This window comes from Homalodisca vitripennis, chromosome 4 (genome assembly GCF_021130785.1).
Source record: "Homalodisca vitripennis isolate AUS2020 chromosome 4, UT_GWSS_2.1, whole genome shotgun sequence".
NCBI lineage: Eukaryota > Metazoa > Arthropoda > Insecta > Hemiptera > Cicadellidae > Homalodisca > Homalodisca vitripennis.
The window spans coordinates 32,307,705-32,330,484 of record NC_060210.1 but is presented as its reverse complement, the minus strand read 5'-3'; the positions used below and the strand labels follow the sequence as shown (position 1 = coordinate 32,330,484).

At 32.9% G+C, this 22,780-nt stretch overlaps 1 protein-coding gene across 2 annotated transcripts; it reads left to right on the top strand.

Moving 5' to 3' along the window:
- The first annotated feature begins 1,238 nt into the window (after positions 1–1,238).
- Positions 1,239–22,616, top strand: LOC124359124 (protein lifeguard 4-like). Of its 2 annotated transcripts, none has more exons than XM_046811596.1 (7): positions 1,239–1,427; positions 8,460–8,590; positions 10,971–11,079; positions 11,167–11,272; positions 11,355–11,506; positions 18,478–18,610; positions 21,498–22,616. In XM_046811596.1, exons 2-7 carry the CDS (start codon positions 8,467–8,469, stop codon positions 21,612–21,614), a joined length of 741 nt encoding a protein of 246 aa, XP_046667552.1. In that variant the 5' UTR covers positions 1,239–1,427; positions 8,460–8,466; the 3' UTR covers positions 21,615–22,616. The 2 variants fall into 2 exon arrangements, with proteins under 2 accessions (XP_046667552.1, XP_046667553.1); XM_046811597.1 differs by lacking the exon at positions 1,239–1,427 and adding an exon at positions 7,316–7,436.
- The last annotated feature ends 164 nt before the right edge of the window (positions 22,617–22,780 follow it).

Here is a 22,780-nt window from a genome sequence, read left to right as displayed (position 1 = left end):
TGGGAACGAGCTAGTTGTAGATAGCTCTTTTCTTATTGTAACCCATAGAAATGTGCAATGTGATAATCATATGTAATTACTGTTGTACTGGATTACTTCGTTTATTTTTGGTTTGACACTATTGTATGGGTTGAAAAACTGTAAAAATAAAGATTTTTGAGTTCTGAGTTGAGTACGAGTTCTGCCTGGTGTCATTCTCCGTGCTGCCATGACTTTGTTGGCCCTAATGGTCATGGTGCTGGGTAAGTCACGCTATCCCTCATCTCTGTAATGTTTCTGGTAGTCTCCAGTAATAATCAGCCTTGTAAGAACAACTTGTGTTCAATGTGTAATTATCATATACCTAGATGTTTAGGATCAATAAACATATATTCAATAAATATTATTAAATATTAATAAAAACACTACTTTTCCAAATTGTTTATTATTTTATTAATATTTAATAATATTTAAAGAATTTCCAATTGCTCCAAGAGTCTACAATATATTCAATACTCAAGCACTTAAGGTTGCCCATTATTAGCTATCCTGATATTTAGAGTACACCTCAGCCATGCTTAACATAACATAATTTATTATACGAACATAACATACTTTTTCATTAAATGTGTTTGGTACGATTATTTTATATGAAAGTACGATAATTTCTCGTTGTTGGTATGATAATCGGTTTTTAAAATCTGGCTATACTGAGTTTGAGCAGACGCGGAGTTATTATATAGGAAACTGTCAAAATCTGAGTTTTCAGTGGATTTAAAAAAATCGTAGCTTCTTTGATTTTCGTTGCTGACGAATTGTTTCTTCAATATTGTTTTCATAAAAAATTGTAGTTTTCAGGAAAGAAATGAACATACCTTTCCATGGTCACGTTAATGTAAATTGATACCAAAATGATAAAGAGTATTATTTTGTAGCACATTTTGAAATATTGATATTTTTGCCATTTTTGCTAAAAAAAGGTACATGCTCCACTTACTTATTTTTCGATTATAGTAATCTAAATCATCTTATTACGTTGCTTGTTGAACCAAATACGAAACACTTTTTTACTTTAAAATTATATAAGATGTTTTATAATAACGTAACATATTATCAAGAATTCTCAGTATTCGAATATAAAACTATTAGGCCATCGTATTGATATTAAAATACTAATTTCTTCATTACAACCTCCCATGGCCAACAGCTTATAACAAACTACGAAAAAAAATCCATTTTTCTCAATCATATGTTTCTGTTTCTGCTAGCTGGACTTATCAGATGAAGTCTGAGTCTGTGTGTTGCGTTGGTGTTTTTGTAAACTTTGAGTGAAACAGGACTTTAAGACTATCAATTTTTATTCTGTTACTTGTGTTTCTGTTACTTGAAAGTTGTATTAAGCATTAAATAATATTTAATTGGTTTTCGAATACTTGTTATAGCCAAGGGTAAGTACCCAATTTTCTGTATACGTATCATTAATTACTTCTTATTTTGCTGTTTGGAGCAGCTATGCAATTTTCTGTAATTTATCTATATTTACTTTTCAAAAGAAATACTATTGTTTTAGACATTTAAAATACGTGATCTTGACCTTTTCTAAGCTACTGTTATTAAATTTACTGTAATTTAAATTAGTTGGGTAGGCCTAATAAAGTAAACCTATGCTCTATTTAGCAATGTTCACAAAAGTAAACAAGGAAAAGTTTATAAACAATGTTGGTTTATTTTATTGTTGTTATCAGCAAAAGTTAGTAGTTCATGTCCATACCTCCATATCAGGAGCAGGGAGAATGATAAATTTTGGGTTTTGGAATGCTATCCTACCAATAACAATCTATACCCACCTTTACAATATTCTTGAGAGTGTAAACTGTCATTAGCACCACAATTTTAGGCTGCAGTATAATAAACAGCCAGCCACCAACACAATCGGATCATGGTTATTGAATGATATCCAATCATCCAATATTCATGACCATCCAACCATTTCAAAATATTGAAAGAGCAAAATATCGGGGAAATTATAAGATTAAAGGCTGAGGTGGCAAATCACGAATTTGACGTTATCAACGTATTCTGCTCATCCTCCTGAACAAAAAATATATATGGTTTTAGGGGATGCAAATGACAAATAACATGATTTTAGAGGGTATTTACATAAATAGTTAAGTTCTTAATGTTTTAATGTTCTGTTTGTGTGTTGTGTCTGGATATCTCTAAATATTATCTGCTGGTGGGACTGATAGCGTATCTGTTATCTGAGCGCTCTGGGGCAGAAGTCAGAGATAACGTGTACTGTAGGTTGGATCGAGTGAGTGCGTGACAGTCATGGATCAACCATCCCCTAGTTCGACCAATCGTAGTGAATTGGTGTCAGAGTGTTTTGTCGGGCATGTTGAGAGTTTACGTTTCGACCAAAACGAGATTATTAATTAGTTTCTGTACATTCTGTGAACACACTAATGGTAAGTGTTCTCTATTAATGTCCATTTATATATTTATATTAGGGGTATTCATGATTTATTAATTTTTTACATGGTACATAATTGCCTTTCCATTACAATTCAATTTATATTTCTAATCAGCCCCTCTAGAATTTGATATTTTACTGATAAGTACTATCTCGAAGGATGTTTTTCTTTCGTTGACATCAGAACGGGGCAGGTGCTGCCGAAGCCCGCGCTGATGGCCGGAGGCAATCGTCTCAACTCGATAACAACTAATTAATTTGTAGCTTGAAGTTTAAGAAAAACATTGTTCATTTGGATCAAAATTCTGCTCATTTCACTATTATTTTTCATTTACGTTTGCAAAGATGGCGCCGCATCCGATGACGTCATCACAAGGTTGAATGATGGTCACAAAAGGTCACGTGATGCCCGATGTGGATGTAGAACATGGAAATATTACTCCGCCCGTGAACAGTTGTTACATTTTTTATGTTCTAGAACTTCATTATTTCTCATTTCCACCCCATCAAACCCTATATTGTTTTGTTCTGTAGGACAATTCCAATAAGTTAATAACGTGAAACTCGTATTTTGCCGCTCCGGCCGTTAATGTGACAATTACCAATATCGGACCAAATAACATAAATATTTAAAAGAACAATGTAGTTTTCTGGTTTTAAATCTTACAAATTAGTATATAAAAATTAATATAAATTACAAATTAACCCACCAACTGATGAACAACGGCACATACGTTCATCAATACAGCTTGTGAACTGATGAAGACAGCACAGCCATCAGTCAACTTTCCACTATTTTACGTAAAAACGTTTAAGTTATAAAGACATAACTTGAGCTACAGTATAATAAGAGACCACTACCACAATAGAATCATATTTATGATTATCTAAACTATAGAAAAAAAATGTTGACACGAATTACATTAAATAAAAACTATCTATATTGTGTATCTATAAAATGTAACAAACAAAACAGTTGGGTAGGGTACGATAAGCGGACCCGGTTTTTAATATCGAAATTGGCAAACGATATTACTTAATCATAACATTTAAGTTAGCAATAACTTAAATGTTATAAATTGCTTTGTGGTTCGTATAGTAGTTTTGTTCCACACTTCAAGTCTAAACCCAGTAACCAAAAGGTTAACAAATTCATGTGAGTGAGACAATGTTATCAACCTTGGGAAGTAGTTGCACTCAATCTTATGGTACCATATCCAAGTACTTTTTTATTTACCTACTTATATAGCCTAATAACAAATAGTAGATGGGACAGAGTGGCCTCCTTCTCGCTGATGGCTTGGGAGGCAGAAAACAAGATCCGTTCGTCATAATGACGTGTAATGTTCACAGTAAGTCAAATAGTCTTGTTCTCTCTAATAATGCAGTTTTTTCAGGTCCCTGGTAAGAAAAACTCCTAAAATAGTGGCCTCTGGATGCTATCAAAATACCAATAGTTTTAATATTGGAATCATTCATTTGGATAAAAACAATCAATCCACTCAATAGAAACAACCGAGTGACAATTATTGGTTACTTATTAAAGTCTACCTGTAAAATCAGTGTAGTGGACCTGGTTGAAGTTACAAAAGGGTACTTATGCACTATACGGACCCCACCTATTTTTTTACAAATTGGACACAGTTAGGAGGAAAAAGCATGTGTAGCATGAATATGAATATATTTACAACAATTAACAGAGAGAAAAAATGGTTACTGTATATTGGCATCATCCCAATAGGCTACAATGTCCGCTAGCAACGCATCAAACCTATCGCCTCCAGTCTCAGTTACTGCCAACCGCTACATGTATTCCGCCAAGTAGGTATCCAGATGATGCCAAGTTGTTCCCCTCTGGAACTGCACCACTTCACATTACCCCACATTCTTTCTACCCGCTGCGTGTGGGCCCCAGTGTCGGGATCTATGAAGTTGTAGCTGTGGTTGACTGAAAAATGTTCAAATCCAGCACTTTCCAGTTCACCGGTTTTGTATCCTTTCCAACAGTCAGACATAATCGTACTTCCTGGTTCAATATGCTCCAGAATAGCAGCCATAAGTGTGGCTGCACAACGGTTCGGTACCTTAACCAAAAAACTAGCATTGGTTTTCCTGCAGAGTCCGCCAAACATCCATTGTTCACGCAGAACACTACCAACATTATTCTTACGTCTGGTAAACAAACTCTTGTCTATTTCAACTATTTCATTGGTACCAGCAATTTTCTCAACATTCTTTTTTATAACAGATTCAACATATACCTCTCTCATGTAATTGTTCCAGTCCACTGTTGTGTGGATTGACATTCCCCCTGTCGGCCACACCACTTAACTGAATTTAGTTCCTCGCACCAACAATACGTAAAATGCAATGTTGTTACAAGAGGTAATCTACTGTGTTCAAACCACGTACCGACACGAAACCCCACTTTCTTCTTACACAGTCTGACATTGCATTTCCAAAAAGGGTATTGTTCACTGAAATACAATTTCCTCCTTCTCATAATTTCGTCATGGGCAGAAGACCTCGGGATTGGAAAAAACCAACTGCTTCTTCTTTTGTAGACGGCAGCTTCCAAATCAGTATAGCAGCCTATTATCATGCACTTAAGCCTCAAGGGCCTTTTGCACTCCCCGGAAGCATACCATGAGAACTACCAGTCTATGATTTTAACAGTTCCACAAACCATCGAGAACAACCTATCAGGTCCTCCTGGGGAAATTTACCACCCTTGTCCAAACTACCAAGGATGGCATACTGCTCCTTTGCTATTGGAGGACAATCAAAGAGAAGGTGTTAGAAAATGTATAATAGTTTGCTGTGTAACAGTGAATTATTTTGGGACCCACTCAGATTTAAATTATTAAAAAATGAGGACACTTATTTTTGTGTAAACAAACATATATTTTGCTGTCTTTTGTCGTATAAACATGAGGAGAGTAACTGCATAAAAGGCCCAAGAGTAACTGTCCAATTCAAGAAGGATGATCCGTTTCATTTTTAAATAACAATTCTCATCTTAAACTTTTGTTTATGTTGTGGGCAACATAAAATCTGTTCTGTATTTCTAGTAATGAAAATCATCCCTTAAGATAGGTATCAGGTAATAAATAAAAATTCTAAGGTTTAATCAGAAATGATGAAGCTATAACAGTATTTTAATTTCAAATATAAACATATGGTTATTTTTACTGTGCTCGAACAACTTTTCTCACGTTTAGATCATGAATAACAGTAAAATATACATTTTTACTAATAGCCAAAAACACGTGTCTTTTAAATTTGTTCATAGAAAATTTCTGTTCTGCTTCTTGTAGACCAATCTCTTCATTGCCCATATCTCTCATAAGATTATAATTTGTTGTTTATCGCATTTGTTTCTTTTCATATGTTGGGCTAGTGAGCTTCCACAAACATACTACATTATGATATAGCTATATAAGCATTTGTTTTCCCTCTTCCATACACTTCATATTCAGTTGAAGAATGCAATAAAGAGAGAATACAATTAAGCTATAGACTTAATTGTATTCTCTCTTCCATACACTTCCGATATTTACATGACAAGTATTACTACTTTAAATTGAATTCCGTGCTAAAATTCATGGTTTTAATGACAGTTTGCATTGTCAGGTATATTGTAGATGTGGTTTAAATTGTGAACGTTGAGTTTAGCTCTAGTTTAACTTTCGCTTAGTACAGCATCTGAAGTTTGATGCTATCACAGACTTGATTTCTGGCAATTGGAGACTTCAGACACTCTACTAAGCGGAAGTTAAACTGGAGCTAAACTCAACATTCACATTTAATAACCCTAACCACCATAGCCAGGTTATCTGGATTAAATTTTATTGTTATCAATGGAGTCTTAAAATCCAATAAATACCCATTAGGAGTGAGTTGCCAGTTCAGAAATGATACAAGGCTCCAATTTGGGCCCTCTATTTTTATTAAGTAAAAGGTGTTTTAAAAGTAAGAACGTTTTTAAAATAAAAACCAAATAAATAATTTCAAAAATAATTTATTTACTTCAAAAACCATACTTTATTTTTCTGCATAATTCCCATTAGTATTTTGGCTTATTTTATTGGGGGACCAGCTTTTGTATTTTGTTGTCAAAGAAGGTTGCTGCCTGATTAGATAACCACTGCATCATGGTCATTTTTACTTTGAACACAATTTCCAATAATTTAAACGTTAAGACACAATTTCGTAATGAACACTTTTTGAGATAGCAGGAAATTCTTCAGATAAGACGAAATCATCAATTGTCTGTTTTCTTTCACTAAACAGTCCACTTTTTGAATGAACTCTTTGGTAATTACTGAAGGTCACCCACTTCGTTCCTCATCATGAATGTTTGTGTGGCTATTTTTTAAAGCCCTAACCTATTTCCACACCATCCCATCACTCATAATGTTTAACAATAAATATCACCGATTTAGTGATGCATGTCAGCTGCTTTGAAGCCTTTAGCACTGATAAATCATATTACATCGCACACTTTGCAGTTGGTGGGATTTTCATTATGTGGTGGCATTTTTAAATCACGCAAACAGACTCAATCGGATGGTTCACTAATGGCATCTGTGGCTTCCCGACAGATGTAGCTATATAGCATGCAAGCATTAAACAGTGACCGCAGCGCAGCACGGTGTCGTAAATTTAAAACAATACTTACTTGTAATACATGCCTCACATATTAGTGATATAAATTTGTATTCCAAGTCATCTAGCTTTATACTCTGATATAATAGTTCTCATTACTGATCGTGAGAGTATCAGACCATATAGCTGTGCCATAATTAGTCATTCATTCTGTATTTCAGGCTGGAATAAACCACAGGTTTCATCAAAATGGTTGCAGTTATCTTTACTCGCAAAATAAATCCTTAATGTGATTAGGGATAATTGAATCGAGATATAACACATTGTTCAGGATCTTGGTGTTCTCATATATTCTAAGTTGATCTTCTCTAAATATGTAAGTATTGTTGTTTAATAAACCAGGAGAAACTTGGGTCTGGTAATGAGGAGCACCTAATTTTTATACAACAAATATTTTTGTTTATGAAATTGTTGCTTTGTGAATGCTTGGTTTGATACCATCTTATGTTACCGCCATAGGGACAGAGGTTATATAGTTTAAGAATGCGAGGCTTGCAGTGGTTTTTTGTGAATAGTGTGGAAGTTCCTGTTTTTTAAATGTATGAAAAGAACTATGATTTCTTTTTCTTTGAGATTGTTCTACTGTAGTAGACTTGTGTTTTTATAGAGTTCTGTTGATTACGACGTATTATAGGAAAATGTAAATTTAAAAGTACTGTAGTATATCTTTCATATGAGAGATCCGTTGGTAATATCCATTATTTAGGAGTATGTGACCCCATGATTAGATGCACTGAGATCACAAACGCATTAAAAAACTTGAATCAACTTTGACAAGTTCTTGTAGAGGTTGAAAGTGACATGTGAACTTCAACTGTGGAACTACTGCTACTTGTCCTGTTGTCCTCAAGGCAGTTTGACACCTAGCACCCATATGAGATGATTAGTGAGGTGTGGGGATAGGTGGAAGCCTAGAAAAAAATAAAAGTATACTAATGATTTTCATACCTAAGGCCAAATAAAATCACAGCATACACATTACATTCTGAACTGCGAGGGATTAATTAATTAGCCTGTGATTCAATTACAGCCCAGATAATGTATACGAGTGAGAGTATGGAAGGGTAGTAAATAAGATTCATTCTATCAAAATGTACTATTCTATGAAGTCAGATAGTGATGGGTTTATACAATTTTTTTATATGAATAATCCTATAGATAGATGTACTAGTTTATTGTGGAATTTTGAAAAAAAATTTAAATTATATTATTATAAGTATTCGATTAATTTTAGAAATTACCAAATCAAAATTCTAGCTGTTCTCATATAGTAAATAAACATGTGTTGTGAACATTATAATTTTACAACTATTGCACAATTTATTTTATTGCGTTACAGAGCCAACATGTCTGCTTCGGTTCCATTGATGATGTTTGCTGAGGAAGATGTGGAAGGAGGGGGCAAATCCATCGAGGATGACTTTGCCTACAGGAACAATGTACATCAAGCAAGTCTTCATATTAGACTTGGTAATGGTTCATGATGAGTTCAATTTATATTAAAATAAATATTATATATTAAAATGTATAATCTTTTATAAAAATACAAACTATCCTTGAACTTTTAAACATATATGCAGTAAAACTGCTCTCACCTTTATACATTTAAATGCAACTGCCCTAAGGGTATGCTTCCATGAATAAAAATATTTGTATTTTTGAATTGCATATTTGACACTTTATCTTATATATTTTCAGTAATCATATTAATCCAGTTCTGGTAGAATGGAGTTTTAATCTTATTCAAAATTTATTACTTTGAAATAAATTTCATATCGACAAACAATTAATTTTAATTTTAAACATTTGCACACTTAAAGATTTGCAACTTAAACATTTGCACTGTATATTCTGAAACAAAGGGTTCACAGCAGTTCTCACTTCTTCTTGATATTTACAGTGTTTGCTACCAAGGTGATGTTTAAAACGGTGGATATTGCTTGGCACAAGGTCATGCATGTACAATGTGAAGGAAACAGGATTTTTCCGGACATTTGCCATCGTTCAGTGAAACAAGAAAACAGGGTTCACAGCACTGGGGCACAGGGTTGTTTTCTTGTTTCACTGAACGATGGCAAATGTCCGGAAAAATCCTGTTTCCTTCACAATCCTTCCATCGTCAAAAATAACCTTTATGTACAATGTGTGATAACAAACTTTCCAGTTGAAAGATTTCATCAAATTGTGGGCCTCAACAGCAGTATAAAATAGATCTCGGTGATTATAAATGAGTGATCTGAGTGGACTTTGTCATAGTTAAACTTCTTGATCTATTAACACACTTTAGCTTTACTCGTTGACACCTCTCAATTTTGACAAAGAATACTTACAGCTCATATCTTTCTTGTTGCAAAAGACACATTTTGTGAATAGTGTTTCTATAATTGTAAATGGTTTAAAAACACAGAATAAAGTTTGCAAGTTAGCTATAAAGCCGCAACTGGTATCAAATTGATAAGGAATGCTGGGAAGTGATGCATATGCTTGTTATGGTGCAAACACAAACTATAAGAGTATACAAAAAAGCCATTACAAAATAAAATGCACCACATATATTTGTATCCTTGTTGCCTCTATATTAAGACCCTTAATAATGATTAGATATATTGTCTGACATTAACGCCAATGTGTGCTGTAAATAAGTGCCGTGTCTTGGCCAATTTTTTTGTCTGTTGTCTGTCAACACAACTCTTCTGCCAGTGGTTATTGGTTATGTGTGTTTCCTGTATTGCAGTGTTGTTGACAATAGTTTGTTGACATACTCTTGCACTGCTTGTTCCTTGTTCTGCGCTCCGTTGATGCTAGCTATCGATCTGTGGCCTTGTATCTGTCGAACGTAGTCTCTGGGAGACAATGATATCATGAAAAAATCTCACAACTCCGTTATTTTCGAACCTTGTGAATAAAAAAGAAGTGTTCTGGAATGCTTATAACTTTTTCCTCAACTTTATGCTATAAATTTCTGGCTGCCAGAACTATTTCAGTTAGGAGCTCCCTGGTCTTGTAACTGAAATGGTCAGCTCTCATGGGATGTGACCACAATCATGCATTTGTCAAATCCCAGGAAAATCTCAAAGCCTAACTACATTTTTTTTCAAATACTATTTTTAAATTCTGTGCTTCCTGTCATATTTTAGTTTTGTCAGTATTTAATGTTGTTCATGTATTAATGTCTTTTATGTCATGACATTAGTGTTGGTGTTTATTGTTCTCTTATTCAGGATACATGGACATTTTTACCATACAGTCTGTTTACTTTATAGGATGTTGCTGTTTTAAAGCTAATATATAGGAACATATATTCATTAATGTTATTGTTATGTAGGCGTAAGTAAATATATTCAATTTTGAGAAAGTGGCATTTACTTGTTCTTCAGCTGACTAAACATAAGAACTTGTGTTAAAACTTATAACTGAAATCTTTATGTTCATTTGTCCTCCATTTTGTTACAATATCAAATTTGAATATTTGTAAACAGTATTAATTCTATCTCATAATAATTGTTTACAGCATGAAAATGAACGTCAGGCTTATGTTAAAACTTATAACTGAAATCTTTATGTTCTTTTGTCCTCCATTTTATTACAATATCAAATTTGAATATTTGTAAACAGTATTAATTCTATCTCATAATAATTGTTTACAGCATGAAAATGAACGTCAGGATAAGTTAAAAAAATTGTTTTTATGTATGTTTTGATGTTAATGATCTTTAAATAATTTAACACTTCCCTATTATAATTGTTCCCTGTCACGAGTATTTTTCAACATTAAATGTTGGGTTTGTCAAAGTTAATGATGTGTTGAATGTTTTCAGTTTAACTTTAATATAACGTGTATTTTCCACAGCTTTTCTCAGGAAGGTTTACAGCCTTCTGTTTATTCAACTGGCTGCGACTGTGGTTATCGGCTTCACCTTTATGTTCACTCCGATACTGAGCTTCTACATACACAACAAGTAAGTTAAACTACAAATTGTGTTATATTTTTATCCTTTTATCACCACACAACTGAAAGGCCCTGACTCTTGAACTTTTGTTCCCAGTGATTGGCTGCTTTCCTTGTCCCTAATCCTGAGTGTGGTGATCCTCATTGCACTACATTGGAAACGCAGGGAATATCCAACCAACCTCATCTTGCTCGCCGCCTTTGTAAGTGACCATCTATATATATGTAATAAGTTTTAATGACATATGTGTGTGTAATTTACAGCCCTTATTTACATGTTTACAGACCTTGATCCAAGCGTACTCTGTGGGCGTTGTGGTAACGTACTTCGAGCAGTTTGTTGTGTTGCAAGCTTTGGTGCTCACGGTTGTGGTTGTTGGAGGCCTCACTGCCTACACCCTACAGTCAAAGCGAGATTTCTCTTCTCTTGGTAGTTTGTAAGTATTTCACCACATCATAAAGGATAATCTAATTTGAAATATTTTTGGAATCTATAGTTTGTAAACTCTTGTAAATGAAGTTAAATAAAAAGTTTACAAACTTCTATTTTTATACATTTTATTTTATTGCAAGGGTATTGAAAAATTGTAAAATAACAAAGGAGTGTATGGATGAATGGAGTAAGAGTGATGAAGTGGTATAAAAGAGTGTAAGTATCATGTGTTTGTGTTTTATATAATTTATTTATTTATTTATAATTTTATGGCCTACATTGGACCACTTTAGTCACTTTATATTTTCTAGTCTTTCTTCTTTTATCCACCCAATATTTCTTCATCCTTTCCGAGCGTAATTCCTTTCCTCCTCCGGAACCACTCTTCCTATTCGTTGTTTGTTTCTTTTCAGCTGTAGTGTAGAGTATTTGTCATTCAATATCTTCAATGTGTTTGTCTTGTGTTTTAAATCCTCTACTGTAATTTGTAACTCTCTCATATCTTCTTTTAATTCTGTGATCCATTTAATGTCACATTTACTATACCACAGTTTTTCTACTATTTTCCTGCTAATTCTATTTTCAGGTGTTCTTAACAAATGCCCCAGGAATGATATTCGTTTCTTTTTAATTATACTTGTAATGGGTTCTATATTTTTGTAGACTGTTTCATTGGAAGCTAGTCTCCAAACTCCGTCTACTTGATAGTTTTTGTTTAAGCAAGTTCTGACTATTCTTCTCTCCATCTTAAGAACCTTATCTATTGCAATAGTATTTGTTGTTTTAAATATTGTTTCACTTGCGTATGTAATTTGTGGCAGAGCAACTGTTTTGTAGTGTCTTAATTTTGTATTTATTGAAAGACATTTTTTATTATACGTATTCTTAGTAGCATGTTTAATCTTAGTTAGTTTGTCTATTTTACTTTGCCAAGATGGTTTTTCATTCAGGTTATAAGTGATTACTTCTCCTAAGTATTTAAATTTCTGCACAATTTTTATATTGTGGTTGTCCAACCTTATTTTATTTGCAAGTGGAGGCTGCGTTAATAAAACTTCTGTTTTTTCAAACGATATCTTTAAACCAATTTTCTGAGCTATATCTTGTAAAGATTTAATTTGCTGTTTTGTTTCCTGAATGTCATTGGCCAAAAGAGCTAAGTCATCAGCAAACCCCAGACAGTTCAGATTAATGTTGTCCCTTTGATATCCAATCTTTATGTTTTTTTTGGTTATTTCTTTCCCATTCCCTCATGACGTACTCTAATGCACAGTTAAAAAGAAGCGGTGATAATCCATCACCTTGTCTTAAGCCAGTCTTTATCTGAAATGGTTCTGAAAGTTCTCCTCTAAACTTTATTTTAGACTTTGTATTAGTTAATGTTAGTTCTATTAATTTAATTAATTTGGGGTGAAGTCCAAAATGTCTCAGTATTTTTAATAGTGATATTCTATGAATGGAATCATAGGCTTTCTTGAAATCAACAAATGTTATCGAGAGTTGTTTATTTTGTTTTCTATAATATGCCATAATTAACTTTAGTGTAATTATTTGCTCTGTACAACTTCTCCAAGGCCTGAATCCTCCTTGGTATTCTCCAAGTTCTTGATCTAGTTGGTCCTTAATCCTGTTGTAGAGAATCTTTGAAAAAATTTTATAAGTACAATCGAGGAGTGATATACCTCTATAGTTATCCGGATTACATCTGTCACCTTTTTTGTGCAAAGGGTGAATTATAGCTATAGTCCATTGATCGGGAAATTTCTCAGTAATCCAAATTTTCTGTAGTATCATATGAAGAGAGGTATGACTAGATACTCCAGCATACTTCCATACCTCTGCAAACATTTGGTCTTCACCACCTGCTTTGTAGTTCTTCAATTCTTTAAGTACAGTTTCCACTTCTTTTACTGTACTGTAGGGGGGTTAATATTTACAGGTTTGGTTTTTATTGGAGTATTAGTGTTGTTTTATATAATAATATATATATATATATAATATCTTGCGTATGCCCACACCTGGCTTTATGGGACTCTTTTCTCAGGTAGTGCAATGCCATCACAGCAACTTATAGGCCTTTTATTAAACTTAGGTTATGGATCTGGTGGTTTTCTTGGCAATCTGTAGGTCGATTGCACTCTCTTTATTACAGACTTTTTCAGACAGTAAATTTTTTATCCATTAGCATCACATTCATAATTCATAAGCAGACATTTGTAAAACATACCACTTTGAGAAATATAGTCAGTTTGCAACAGTATTTCTTTGGAGATAGCTGCACTGAAATTGTCACTGTCCTTGTGTTTTCTTATTCAAGTTGTGTTATCATCTTCACATTGCACCACAAGATGTTGTAAAGGTTTTTGGCAGAGTGATGGACTTTGCCATTACTGATATTTGGTAGACTTAGACGTGCCAAAAGAGTTTAAAGTTACATGCTTTTATGAGTGATGGTTGAAATAGCAGTTGAAAGGTCACAGATACATTGTATGGATCTTGGTCTAAGGCAGAGAGATATCATAGATTTGATTGTCATAGGCCTAGGTAAACATGTGTAAATTTTAGAAAAATGTATTGTATTTTCTCTTTATTTCTATTTAAATATTTAATAAATAAAATAGCCATCCATGTTTTATTGCCTTGTCTTATTTGGCAGTTATGAGCTGACTCCTGCTCTGTGCCTGTGGTATTACACTTATTGTTTCCACTGTTGTGGGTACACAGATGCAGGCTTGCAGCTCTGCGGTGATTTGAATATCTTCAGTCTCTCAGTAACACTAAGTCCCATTTACTTTCAAAGAAAGACAGCTGAAGGGTAACATTAAGATGGCCAACGAGTAGATTCAAGTGAAAGTGACCTTTAAAAAATGTGCCGTATTAATAGTGTTTTTACCAACAAACGTTCATGAAAATGCTCACAACATTGTAGTTAACACTTTGCAAGTCTCTTCTTGTCTATGACAAATACCTGTTCAAACAAACATAAAAAAACAAAACTTTCACATGCAATTACATTCTTGAAGCTCACTTCTTATTGGAAATTAGTTATTAATTCAGTTATACGGGTCTGATGATGTGCTCATTGAGTACGAAAGGCCTCACAGAAATAAAAACCTACGTACATTATTAATTTCACATGCAAGTCAAGAAGACTCTTTTTAAGTTTTCATCACATCACCAACTATCAATCAATGAACTAAATCACTTCTTTTAAAGTATAATTAAATAAATATCCAGTTACATTGACACTCAAATTTTTTCAATAACATCACCTTAACAAGCAATAGTTATTGAAAATCATAGAATCTGGTGTGATGTACAACAGCCAATTTACCTGCAGTTTTGCTTCTAACAACATGCGGCAGACAGACAACTGGAGTTAGTGGATCAGGGAGTGCCAGCATTATTAACCTTTAATGCTGTCAGTATGATTGCCGATGACGGACCTTCGACATCTGCTAGCTATTCATTACATTGCATAGTACTGTAAACTACTTAATTTTATAACTTTACAGAAATACTAGAGAAACAACTTGTCTATTCCAATCTAACAGAATAGCTGATGTTTTTGATCTAATCCAAGTACAGTAGTGGTATATGTAGCAATGGGGTAAAATATGCAGGAATACAGGGCAACTGCCAATTTTGGTTTCATACATTATGTGTTGTATTGTCTAATAAATGTTTCTCAAAGATGTCGAAGTCAGATGAGTAATAGCTGTAAAACAGTTGAAATTTTGGAAAAAATCTTCGAAAATAACTCTTTTACATCGAAGAGTAGTGACCAGGTCTCAGAGCTGGGTGGAGTGAAGTCTAAAGTACAGGCCCTTGAAACAATGGGTGAAAATAACTAGGAAACTTCATCGATTTTAGCTGCAGAGGTGGGAAATGCAATATTACACTAAAATTTTAAACTTAGGCAAGATATCTAAAGCATACATGAGTATGAGACCATCTTAGATGTTAGTTTAGTCAGCATGGAAGCAAAAGTAGAGGAACTTGTAAGAAATAAGGGGAACTATACAAGTAAAACACTTCAAGAAAAACTACAAAATATCATTCTGCAGAAACAGCTCATTCTAGGGAGGTGTAGAAAAAAAACTCCAAGGCTACCAGAGACCGATGACACCACCTTTACCAAGTACCTTGGGGTAACAGTTGACCAAGACCTTTCTTGGACACCACACATCAACAACCTCTGCAAAAAGCTAAGCACCAGACTGTATGTAATACGACGAATAAAAAATATAGGAAACACCATGACCACGAGGATTGCATACTTCTCCCTGTTTGAATCCTATATCCGCTATGGGATAGCAGCTTGGGGAGGGACAACTTCTGGCAACCTGCAACGCATACTTTTGAAACAAAAAAAAGCCATACGAATACTGGGTAATCTCCAACCACGAGAGTCTTGCAGGGATGCTTTCAAGCACCTCAAAATCTTAACAGTCATAGGCCTGTACATCCTGGAAACAGTAACGTATGTCCACATCAAGACTCCAGGCATAGCAGAAAGGGGTGAGCAATTCCATCACTACAACACCAGACGGGCCACTGACTACTGCCTTCCTGTGCACCGACTCCGCAGCACTGAACATAAGCCAAGTTACATCGGCGCCAAAATGTGGAACTGTTTGCCAGAGATGCTGAAAAAAGTGGATCAACAACAATTCGCTCGTCACTTGAAGACCTGGCTTCTCAATCGACCCTTCTACAGCATTGAAGAATTCATGAGCTGGCAAACTCAACCAGACTTTTGAAAAATTACTCAGAATTGTACTTGCTCCTCAGTAATATTGTATGACACTATACTTATCTTGACGATAACGTAATAAAGATATTTTTGATTTTGATTTGATTTGATTTGATAGAAAAAAGTAAACAGTAGGTGGAGCTATATTTTTGAAGACCATGATCAGACTCAAAATAAACTCCTAACACAATATTAAACAAAGATAGGTAATCTGAAAAACTGTTGTGAAGCTAACGATTAAGAAAACAATTCATTTGACGTGACAGAGACAAAAAACTAAAATATTACAAGACAGTAGAAACTCATGATGGAATCTTGACTACTATATCAGGTACACTCCCAATCAGGTAGACCAAAACCCAAAGTCCAGGCAATCCCTAGCTTAAGAGAATGAAAAACATCTGACAAAAAAGGAATATTTTCAGTATCTCACCGCAGGTAGCATAGATCAACAAAAGGGGTTACCAAAATTTCCAAAAACTTGTCCACTTTAATGGTAACAAAATTAACAAGGGGAATCAGCCAAACACTAACATAAAAACTAACTTCAACAGCGACAGGTACTTCTGGCCTCAGGGAACTCAATCAACTGGGGAAATCAGTGAAACACTGACAGAAAAAGCGTTTCTAACAAATGTGACAAAGGATTCTAGCCACAGGACAACTTTACAGACAACAAGACTCACTGACTTATGTTGAGGCTGATGTTAATCACCCTGCTCCTGCATTTAAGTGTAATAATGATGATCAGCACAGTGGTGTTGCATTTTTATACACCTTTTCTTCACTAAGGAAAAAGCATAAATCCCCGGTAACCGCCATTAAATTAAGAGAAAAAAAGTCATACGAGAGCTTCTTCAAAGAGTACATCAACAACTTGAAGACAGGTGCCTTTTCGGCCAACAGTTCTGTTCAAACAGCTACTGAGAACACTTCACATGCATATTATCTTAACTTCTCATTTTTTATTCTGTCGTCAAAAAAGTCAAGACAAACAAATTGATATTCAAGACCAGAATTTTGTAAACTCACAACTAAGAGAGACTGTGAAACTCTGAATGTATGTAGTACTCGAAATGTAGTTTGCCAATTTAAACAGACTGACAGCAGTAGGTTCATGATCTTCCATCAAAACACTGACAGAATCAAAAATAAGATTGACAGTTTTCAAAAGTTACATATTTCGGAAATCATTTCATCATCGGAATACAGTCTATACTATAATATGTTTATAGAATATATTCTATAATATGATCTGATAAAATATGATGATGTTGTTATTGTAACACAACATTTACATAGTTATTAGTATCAACGTAGCAGACAAATATTCTGATAGATTGCAAGATCATTTACTTTGCTTTGATTTCTAAAATAAAAGTACATCTTTATACCAGCTGTTTGGGTTGTATTTGTAAGTCAACATACTAATGTTGGCTTGCAAAATCTGTTTACATCAGCAAATATTGCATCTTCTAAGCCTTATTTCATGATGCAACACAAAAAATTCCAACAAAAGATCGTGCTGTATTTATTAATATAATAGATCAGTAAACACTTGAAGGCTAGAATAACTTATTTTGTGAAAAATATAAAAGAAAATAAGTTTTACATCCTGGATTTTGTTTGAAAAAATCCTTTGAATACAAAAAGTACATTTTGGTAGTTAAAACATTTTTTTAAGTTGATACAGTATACATATAACTGTAATAGCATATTCAGTTGCAATTGGAACAATCAGGATTAAAAAATACAATGTAATTAATTGCATACCATGTTGCTTATTTCATGCCTAAAAATGTTCAGAGTGCTCTAGGAAATGAATATACAAATAAATAGATTGATAATAGACAAAGTTTGGTTGTACCATTCTAATTGCTCTCACCATTAAAGTGAGGACTACTCTTAAATGGAATAATTGCATTTGACAACATAGCTTGGCCTCCTCCCATTGTGATAGGGACAACAAAACCACTAGGTAAGTTTTAAGAGAAATTACCAGTCCAACTACAGGAGCCAGACTTTCAGAAATGTTCAAAGCAATTTGGGGTAATGCAAAAACTGTTAATTAACAAGCATTTACATTTTACTTCGACTGTGTGAAAAATATTTTGACTTCCTATAAATGTTATGGTTGTATATACATTTTTCTTACTATACTATAAAACTTGCTCTTACATAGAAGCAGTACTCATATTTCTTGTTCTTTTGTTTTATAGCCTATTTGCTTCTTTGTGCGTCCTGATTGTTGGTGGATTCCTAACCATCTTCTTTGGCAGTACAGCTCTTGAGCTGTTCTTGTCTGTTGGAGGTGCTCTGCTGTTCTCTCTGTTCATCATCTATGATACCCAGGTGAAACATTATTCAGACTTTTATAGTCATTATTTAAAAAAACATAACTTTCAGTAGTAGCTTATGTAAATGATTATTAGAACAATAATTCATCATTATTGTCATAAACCTAAGAAAGCATTAAAAAAAATTTAAAATATCAAATATAAACAAGGATGAAAGTTACTAACAGTTTTCAGACAAATGGGGTTCATTAACAGTAGTAACCATTATTTGGTCTTATACTTGATAATGTCATTTGGCTTTTATTGGATCAACAATTGGCTCATTAGTGTGATGTCCGCTTTCCAAGCAGGCTGACTGACCTGAAAAGTTCCATTGCAATGTGGAAGAAGCATTGCCATGAAGTCTGTTCGCTCATCTGTGTTCTTATATATAGTCATGAAGTTTTTTGCTTTTATCTATATTATTTTAAGACATTAGGTAAGATGCGTAAAATGCAATTGATTCTTAATAAGATCTGTATGGTTGAGGTAAATACAAAGCTTTTGTAACTCAATTATAGGTAACACACAATCAGGCAATTTTCACCAAAGTATCTTGGAAAAAATTATACAATAAGTTGCCTACTAGATTAAAAAAAATTATTACTCTGTTAAAAAATATCTATGTGATACAATAATTTAATAACATTACGAATATAAATACATAAATTTATACATTTAATTTTCATGACTTGTTTTATAATTTAGTAACATTATACATTCATATATTTGACTTTCCTGATGTTTCATAACTGTATTACTAAGTTCTATTGTATACACTGACAATGTTACCTGTTCTCCCAGCTGTTTAAAAGAACATATATTATGTAAATTGTGACAATAAAGAATTTTAAAAAAGGTAGTCAGATGTCATGAAAAGTGGTGTAATTACGACTAGAATTTGGGGGGAAAGAATTTAATTGAAGAACACATCACACGGTGGGGAGTATGGAATAAATCTAAATATAAATTAAATAGGCCTGATTAAAGTAAAATGTATAACTGTTGTATTTTATATACGTTGGGTTGCATTTATAACTTTTAAAATGTTAAGGTCTTTTGGGGGTTCTGTTAATTCCCTATCTCCCATCCCCCTTAGTTATGCCTCTGGTTCTGAGAACTATTAACAGTATATGAAAATAACATAATTATTTAAAACATGAAGAACAGTTTGCATATTGAATAGTTCAAATTCTTTAGATTTACTTATACAATTCAGTCTTAGCTATGGTACAAGAAAAAATATTTTTATGGTTATTGTGTTGTGTAGGTTTTACATAAAAATACTTTTGTGGTCTTTCTATAAGTGTCTTTTTTGTGTATTTCTATAAGTGTTGGCAGCATATATGCCCATAGATAAAAGTCCAATTAAAAAGTCCAATATCTCCTACACAGTTTAAAGTAAGACCTAGCAAATTTGCATGCGTTAGAAGGAACTTAACAATAAAATAAAATGATTTGAATGGAACTCACATTTTTTCATACGCAGATAGGAATAAAATACAAAATATTTAAAAATATTGAAACATTATTAAAGTTTTACATTTCCAATAGAAAAAAAAAACAAAAATAGTTCATTTATTGTTATTATGGAATCAAAATTAAAATGTTGAGATATTATAGAAAGCCATCTTTCATCAATAGATGTTACAACAAAAATTGGACATAGTTTAGTTTAACATCTGTTGATTTAAGCTGGTTCTCCACAGTGAAGCCAATATATCTCAACATTGTAATTGCATTAGCAATGTTTTAATACAGCGTGGGCCAGAAAATTAAGGTGATAGTTGTCATGACACTGGCCATGTAGAAAAAAAACTTGTAGATGTGCAATAATGCAACCATATGTTTGATAACTAGAAAATTAATATTACCATTACAATTTGAATAAAATCAGGCCATTCTAAGTACATAGTCCATTCGTGACACAAGTCTTAGATATTGATAAGATAGCAAATCAGAGTGATCTCATTGTTCAGTCACAATCTTTAGAATATCATTGTTGGCACTGTTGACATAATATGTTCATTAGTAAATTCTAAACATAGATAGTATTTCTGCTTATTTAAATATAACAGTAGCTGTAATTTGTTTAACAAACATTACTGACTTCTGATGCAAGTTTTAATCTTATAATCTTGTGTTTTACATTATATCAGACCAACTTCATACTGACAATAAGCTATGATGGTGACAATTATTTCTTCATGTATTGAACCCAAATATGCTAGATCTCTATATTAATATCTTTCGCCAAACGTTTTATTTATTTCTGTTCTCTTGAAATAATGAAAATTATTGATTCTCTAGTGGATTAAACTTAGCTATGCCATTCTTTCCCCCCTCCAACAACATTTTCTTGAAACAGTGTAGTGTTACTTCAGGTTTTTGTATGTTCAGAAAATAACTAAAGGCTTTTCATACCCATAGGACAAGAAGCTGAGGAAATCTCTTATTGTACTTAGTCTGTAAGAACGTATAACAACTTGTCAGAAGTTATTAATCTACTCATGTTTGGAACCTATCTGGGGTTACTAAAAGGTTTACTCTAGAGGAGTATAATTTAGCTGTCATTAATCTCTATTTGGAACCTATCTGGGGTTATTAAAAGGTTTACTCCAGAAGAGTATATCGTAGCTGTCATTAATCTCTTTTTAGAATGTATCTGGGGTTACTAAAAGGCTTACTCCAGAGGAGTATATATTATCTGTCATTTATCTCTACTTTATTTGGAACCTATCTGGTGCAACTAAAAGGCGTATATCTATCGTAGTAGAGTATATCTTAACTGTAATTAATTTGTATTTGGAACATATCTGGGGGTTACTTTCCTCTGCACCATCATTCTATTGAAACAAATTATTTTTTATTTCACTACACATTATATTTCTTTGTGTTCTCAGGAAATGATGAAGAGGCTTTCTCCAGAGGAATATATATTAGCTACAATCAATCTCTACTTGGACATCATCAATCTTTTCCTCCATATTTTGAGGGCCCTTGAAGCAGCCCGCCGTTAAGTTTTTGTGTATTTGGTTCAATTTGTTTTAAATTATAGTAATGGTTTTTATTATTAGGTTTTTAAAATTATGAATATTGTTTTGATGATTTTCCGTTATATGGACCTACTTAAACATGTTGTCAGAGTTATGTTAATATTTAGTGGTCATGTGTTCCAGTATATCAATCTTGTTTGTTATGTTAATGTAAAAATTATTTTGTTGATTCTTCAACTACAGATGTGGAATAATAAATTGACAGTGAATTCCTTTGGAGTTTGAATAACATTATCAAGAGTTTGCATTATATTACGTTTATCAGTATTTTTCCAGCTTAGTTTTCAAGTTAGTAATAGATACTACTTAATAGTTGTGAGCACAATGAATAACTTGTAGATTAGAGCAAACCTTCATTCCATAGCTATAAATGTTTAATTAATTATATGTGTTTATTTGACTACTGTGTTAAAACTACTTTCGATTGTTTAAGTAACTCGCAAGTTAAAAAATGTGTATGCTTTTTACATAGTTGAAGTAGCATCACAAATCAGTAATACAGTTTTTTTGTAAATTTTTGGCGAATTAAGTATTTAATTTTTATTCTTTTAAGTCAACGAATCATTTTTGTTTTGTTTTTGTGAATAGTTAGAATTTTAAACTAGGAAACCGAGTATATTAAAATCAGTTAGCTAAAATGTAAAAATGTGATCTAAATATTTAGAGTTTGAACTATTTTGAATATTCTTTGTACAGCATATGTGATTTATTTTTATTACAGAGTTACCTCTAATATAGATAATAAGATTTAAAATGTGTTTTATGCAATAGTTTCATTCTTTATTTAAATATTATAAACATGATATTTATAAATAAGTACAATCAGGTTACTGTGCAATTTAAACACTCACAATAGTGATAGTTACAGAGTAACAATATTAGCAGGAGACTGGGGTAGTTGTATATTTTAATATATAATATATCATGTAATTATAATCATGAGACTTAATTAAACTATTACACCTATTCCATTGTATCAATTTACTTTTTGTCCTTAGCTTATTTAAATGAAATAAAATGGTTATTATAAGAAGAGGTATAAAAAACATGAGGTATTGTTCTTAAAATTGATATTGAGATTATTATTTTATTCTTTAAACTTTATTTCTCTATTAATACATTTAAAATAT